The following is a 6,871-nucleotide window of genomic DNA, read 5'->3' on the forward strand; positions in this document are numbered from 1 at the left end:
CCCAACAATGCAGATGACCTGAAGGCCGCTATCAAAGCAACCTGGGCTTCCATTACACCTGAGTAGTGCCACAGGCTGATTGCCTCCATGCCACGCCGCATTGATGCAGTAATTCATGCAAAAGGAGGCCCAACCAAGTATTAAGTGCATAGAAATTAACATACTTTTCAGAAGCCTGACATTTCTGTTTAAAATATCCTTTTTTTATTGATCTTATGTAATATTCTAATTTTCTGAGACACTGAATTTTGGGTTCTCATTATCTGTAAGCCATAATCATCAAAATTTCAAGAAATAAAGGCTTGAAATATTTCACTCTATGTGTAATGAATCTATATAATATATGGGTTTCACTTTCTGAAATGAGTGACAAAAAATATTGACCTTTTTCATGATATTCTAATTTTTTGAGATGTACCTATAGTCAGATTAAACATCCAGAATTAGGGGGGTCGTTCAGAGACTTCACCTAAAAATGTATTCTATTATTCTCCCTCATGTGCATGTGCCTCAAGATCTGCATAATTTTCTTCCATGGAGCACAAAAAGGGATGTTAAGCAGAATGTCATGGACTGACAGCCTCATTTGTCATATTAAGTTGCTGTTTTATCCATGCCAAAAAAAGTCTCTCGTTGCGCCTAACATATCTTTTTGTATCATTAAAGAACGTCAAACAGGTTTACAACATCATGAAACATTTACTTTTGAGGTGAGCTATACTTTAAGCAGAAGACGGTAAGAAACAATGTAAGTGCTGCCCTCTGGAGGAAGTGACTCGGTAGTCTTTGTAATTTGTTTTAAATAAACTATAGGCCCTGAAAGTTATTGAGCACCCAACGTGCCTGTTGAACACTTTTGTATTTACTGTACTTAAGTCTTATTTTTCCATAATGTTTAAATTGTCTTTGAAAAATACCTCGTTTATAAATGCTGCTCTCCATGGTCCTGATTTCTGGCAATAAAAGAAATTTACACGTGACGTGAAACACTTCAAATACTAAGACAGCATGGCGCACGCGCATTGAACTGTTAGATACATATTAGAACATTTAGATTTAGATCATGTCAAAATATGCCATCGAATTTATTTTTAGATCTGAATATATTCATCAATCTCTTAGACGGCTCTTAAATGCACAACACGACCAGCTATAATATTTGTTGAATAAGAAGAATGAACTGGTATGAAAAAATGAAACTCAGACGGGAAGCAGAAATATTGTAATAAAGGATATAATAATAGATATAATTTGGGGGCATTTAAAAAAAAAAGATACAGTGGGTTTTGAAACAGTAAATTAGCCTATGGAAAAATGCCGTCCGCGTCAAGTGCCCGCCCCTCATGAATAACTATCAATATGTCATCTGTGATTGGTTACTCGAGAAGAACTGGATCCCGGGAGAGTAGAGGTGCTTGACCCGAGCACAGGTGTTGTAAATTAGGCCAAAATTTCCTTCGAAAGGTTTAAGTAGACTTTTTGAGAAGTAAGTAGGGTGTTGTTTTCGATAATTTTGGTCGATAGTCCTACCATGGCGTTTTCTCTGGTGAGTTTTGGTGCCAGTTCGGATTTGAATCTTGCCTTCTTAAAGCGCCTTTGGATTTGTGTGAGCGTGTTAAATGTTTCGTTTGTGATTGTTTGGTCCGCGTTTACTGTCTTTTTTACTTTTTTTTTTCAGAAATGCTAGCTAACCTGTATCTGTCATGATTAAAGATTGTTACAGTGAGATAGAGGTCCATTTAATATAGTTGCCATTGATTGGGCTTGGCCAATGTAATCATTGGCTGCTTTGTAGTTCAGTTTAACAGCGTGCATGGCAAATTAACTACTAAGCATATTGTTCTCCATCACTCTAGTAGTGAACGTGGTGTACTAGAATGAATTTCTCAACTTCAAACTTATAACATCCTGTTTTGCTAACTGAACATAAAATGGTCAGGCAAGGTAAGAGTCAGGCCTATGTTTCACCATTTCTGTGATGTATATCTGTTTTGTTCTGACAGAGTGAAAACCCCAGGCTTCTTAACTGCCTGGATTCTGACATTCCAGCCCTGTCTACATGCAGTAATGCAGACGCGTTCTCCAGGATGAACACCATGCTGGGAAACTCATTGGATCTAAGCGGGGTTTGCACGACTCCCTCTACCAAATGCAAGCGAGACCCTTTTTATGGTAAACCATATTTTGTGTACAGAGAGATGCAATTTTTAATTGAGAGGTAGAAGACGATGAACAAGCGCGAGTCAACGGTTCATTAATATATGTGCAGGCATAACAAATGCAGAGCTGTACCCTTTTTGTCACACTTTTTCCGCTTCCTACGTTCATGTGTATCTGCTGCATTGCTTTTTGCCCCTTCAGCTTTGGCCCTGCATTCGAGCATCATGTGCACAGGGAGTCATTACAGCACTGGTCATGCAATGTCATGCAGGCGAGACGGAGGATGCTGGAGCAAGCAGTTGGATGCAGTCCAGCTCTGCATGAGCAGCCCAGATTGCTCTCTTCAGCTACTTGGCCAATAGCAACAGTCCTGCGATTCACTGGAGTTTTCTGTCTCTTAGCCTGCAGCTAGCGGCAAACTCTCTCTCCCTGCCACCTCGAGTGTCTGAGCCAGAGGTGGGAGGGGGTGCTGCCTCTTTGCAGGAGAATTTGTCAGGAGTGCTCAGTGGTGTGGCATCAGAGGAGGCCAGGGACTGATGTCATTTGCAAGGGGCTGTGAGGGCAGCAGCACCTGGGTCGTCTCTGCAGAGACCGCTGCTCCTGTGCAGTTTAGCCAGGCCGAGGGAGGCGAGCCGTGATTTATCAGAGCCTAGGGAGCCAATGCTTTCTCTAATGTGCATGCCTCTTATTCCCACTGCTGATGCAGAGTCGCCAAACAGTGAGTGTTTTATTTTTGGACACCGTTAACAGATCGTCCCGACTCGGACCTGTCTGCGGTCCGGAGCAGGATGCTTTTTCCCAGTGGTGGCCAGGACTCATCCAGGGGTCTGCCTGATGTCAATAACTGGGGTCTGGGCCTACAGTCCCTCAGCCTGTCTGACTGGGAGAGACCGTGGAGCAGCCATGACACCGATCCCTCTGCACAGACCAACACAGCCTCGCGTGAGTGGAATGAATAACATTTAAACAACCATATGATAATGTTGATACAATGTTAAATGAATGTTGAAGTGACACTATTTATGCAATACTGATTCAGTGAGCCTTAGTTGTTTTTAAGTGGGCTTTAAAACTGACTTTTTATCCATTCTAGTTATAAAACGGAGTTGTCTTTGTGGAGTCTCTTTCTGGGTCTTTATTGATAGCCTTCTCCTGACTAGAGTGTGTTTAAACCGTTCTCACTGGGCCTGTAACAGTGAGTCAGAGCCTTTTGTTGACATTAATCACATTCTCGGCCTGCCTCATGTTCTGGTAGTTCTCATTAGTAGTGCTGCAATAAGAGAGCTGTTCTTTTCAGCTGTTCTTGTTTGAGTCTTGGAATTTTTTATATTTAATTTTTTTTGATGGTTTGGCAAGCAATACAAAAATCTATACTTTGGTTTTCCTTTATTACTTTGGGGTGATATTTTTAGTGTTACTGTGTACTTTTTGTAAATTTTTTTTATATTCTTATATTCTCCCCCCCCCCAGTGCAAGGAATTTTGGGGACTCCCAGCCATCTCTCCAACAAGCCTCCGAGATACTCGGAGCCTTCCATTGGTGCCACAGACTTCCTAGAAAAATTTCCCAGCATGGCACGCTTGAACTCTCAATCTTTCCTGGACTCTCACTCCATTAGCCCTGTGGACTCGGAGACCAGTGGCTTCAGCTCTGGTTCTGATCACCTCTCAGACCTGTTGGTAAGGGTTCTGAGATCATTATCTGTGTACTGTAGCTTAGTTTCTTCAAAGGCTTTTTTTATTTATAAACCATTGTATTTGGCTTGTTTGTTGGGGAATTGAAGCATTATGTAGTTACTTTTCTAGCAATTCCCTCTTTAAACTACTTAGATGGGTGATATATGCTCCATGACCACGATAAGGGTAATTTTCAGCCATTGAAAGGGTAAATTACACTATATAGTACTATTGTTTGTATGTAAACCCTATATTTCTCATTTAAATGTGCATTAGGATTCACTATATTCTGAATAAGCCATAACTGCTATTTTCATATTTTTTTTTAACTGAAGATTAAAGTTAATATATTGTTCCCTCTTATTTTAAATTAAGATGCAAGATTTTTTTTTAAAGACAAATTAATTCATTCCAATGTTTTTAATCTTAATCTCAAAGTTGGGATAACCTCCTATTTCTTAAATCCCCAATGTAAGCTATTTATTGGGTCCTTTCAAATTAAGCATTACAAAGTTGATGTATGTGTGTAGTGTTTTGGGGGCAGCACAAATTAATTTTCTGAAGATTTTTGTAAATCTGGGCCCAGATTTGACAACCAGTTATTCACCTTGGACGGGTGTCAAACTCAATTCCTGGAGGGCCAGAGCCCTCATACCAGAACATTCATACCGTGTAGTTTTCAAATAAGCCTGAAGGACTTGATTAGTTGGATCAGGGGTGTATACCAGAAAGCAAGGTTGACTTGCCATCACACATACCCTGTTGATTAACCCAAACCTTGCTTGCTTGAGGTATGCTGGTTCCAAAAACGCGTCCGGGAATAAGTTGTCAACGGAGTCTGTTCATGGTTAAAACAAGACCTTCTCAACAGAGCGACGAATTGACAAGTCACCGTGGAAACGACGCTAGAAAAAGCATGCCATGCTGCTTTAGTTCAATGGTCGTTTACAGACCTGGAGCATATTGCCACCTAATTGATGGTTGTGCAATCCTTTTTTTTTTATTTTTTTTTTTTTATATCCTTTAAATGAGAATAAGAATTGTGGTGTTTGATGCCATCACATCTATTTTTATTGTAGAAAATACAGATCCATGATGTGTGAAATGACAAAATATAATGTATTAGACGTGTTTTTTTTTGTTTTTTTTTTACTATTATAACTGAAATATAATAGAATAATATTTCTTTATATTGTTAACTATAAAGCACGATTTTATAAAAATTTATAACCATATTGTAATCGTGTATTGTGCGCAATCTGCCACTCCCATTGGAGTCTCGTCAATAGCTCATGCATGTGCTGAAGTAAACATTCTCAGAACATAACCTGATAGGTTATGTTTCAGGGTTAAAGTTTCTATTGCTACTTGCATATCCTGAGAGTTACCTCAGTTTTTGGAACCGGAAGCGGAGTTATCCGCCTACCCTTAAAAATACAGAACCTGGGTATGTCACTTAACTTCCTTTCTGGAATACCCCCCCCAGGTGTTTAATTAGGGTTGAATGTAAACTCTGCAGAGTTTGACACCCCTGACTTGGTACAACTTTGTATTGTCAAGAGGAAGATGAGAGACACCAGACCCAACAATGCAGATGACCTGAAGGCCGCTATCAAAGCAACCTGGGCTTCCATTACACCTGAGTAGTGCCACAGGCTGATTGCCTCCATGCCACGCCGCATTGATGCAGTAATTCATGCAAAAGGAGGCCCAACCAAGTATTAAGTGCATAGAAATGAACATACTTTTCAGAAGCCTGACATTTCTGTTTAAAATATCCTTTTTTTATTGATCTTATGTAATATTCTAATTTTCTGAGACACTGAATTTTGGGTTCTCATTATCTGTAAGCCATAATCATCAAAATTTCAAGAAATAAAGGCTTGAAATATTTCACTCTATGTGTAATGAATCTATATAATATATGGGTTTCACTTTCTGAAATGAGTGACAAAAAATATTGACCTTTTTCATGATATTCTAATTTTTTGAGATGTACCTATAGTCAGATTAAACATCCAGAATTAGGGGGGTCGTTCAGAGACTTCACCTAAAAATGTATTCTATTATTCTCCCTCATGTGCATGTGCCTCAAGATCTGCATAATTTTCTTCCATGGAGCACAAAAAGGGATGTTAAGCAGAATGTCATGGACTGACAGCCTCATTTGTCATATTAAGTTGCTGTTTTATCCATGCCAAAAAAAGTCTCTCGTTGCGCCTAACATATCTTTTTGTATCATTAAAGAACGTCAAACAGGTTTACAACATCATGAAACATTTACTTTTGAGGTGAGCTATACTTTAAGCAGAAGACGGTAAGAAACAATGTAAGTGCTGCCCTCTGGAGGAAGTGACTCGGTAGTCTTTGTAATTTGTTTTAAATAAACTATAGGCCCTGAAAGTTATTGAGCACCCAACGTGCCTGTTGAACACTTTTGTATTTACTGTACTTAAGTCTTATTTTTCCATAATGTTTAAATTGTCTTTGAAAAATACCTCGTTTATAAATGCTGCTCTCCATGGTCCTGATTTCTGGCAATAAAAGAAATTTACACGTGACGTGAAACACTTCAAATACTAAGACAGCATGGCGCACGCGCATTGAACTGTTAGATACATATTAGAACATTTAGATTTAGATCATGTCAAAATATGCCATCGAATTTATTTTTAGATCTGAATATATTCATCAATCTCTTAGACGGCTCTTAAATGCACAACACGACCAGCTATAATATTTGTTGAATAAGAAGAATGAACTGGTATGAAAAAATGAAACTCAGACGGGAAGCAGAAATATTGTAATAAAGGATATAATAATAGATATAATTTGGGGGCATTTAAAAAAAAAAGATACAGTGGGTTTTGAAACAGTAAATTAGCCTATGGAAAAATGCCGTCCGCGTCAAGTGCCCGCCCCTCATGAATAACTATCAATATGTCATCTGTGATTGGTTACTCGAGAAGAACTGGATCCCGGGAGAGTAGAGGTGCTTGACCCGAGCACAGGTGTTGTAAATTAGGCCAAAATTT

General features: G+C 39.1%; 1 protein-coding gene across 1 annotated transcript; it reads left to right on the forward strand.

Moving 5' to 3' along the window:
* The first annotated feature begins 1,454 nt into the window (after window positions 1–1,454).
* LOC107562503 (cytoplasmic polyadenylation element-binding protein 1-like) lies at window positions 1,455–5,850 on the forward strand. The gene is made up of 5 exons (XM_016247132.1): window positions 1,455–1,546; window positions 2,004–2,172; window positions 2,911–3,102; window positions 3,631–3,839; window positions 5,842–5,850. Exons 1-5 carry the CDS (start codon window positions 1,532–1,534, stop codon window positions 5,848–5,850), a joined length of 594 nt encoding a protein of 197 aa, XP_016102618.1. The 5' UTR covers window positions 1,455–1,531.
* The last annotated feature ends 1,021 nt before the right edge of the window (window positions 5,851–6,871 follow it).

The sequence above is a fragment of the Sinocyclocheilus grahami genome, unplaced genomic scaffold, assembly GCF_001515645.1.
Source record: "Sinocyclocheilus grahami isolate Dianchi unplaced genomic scaffold, SAMN03320097.WGS_v1.1 scaffold826.1, whole genome shotgun sequence".
Taxonomy (NCBI): Eukaryota; Metazoa; Chordata; class Actinopteri; order Cypriniformes; family Cyprinidae; genus Sinocyclocheilus; species Sinocyclocheilus grahami.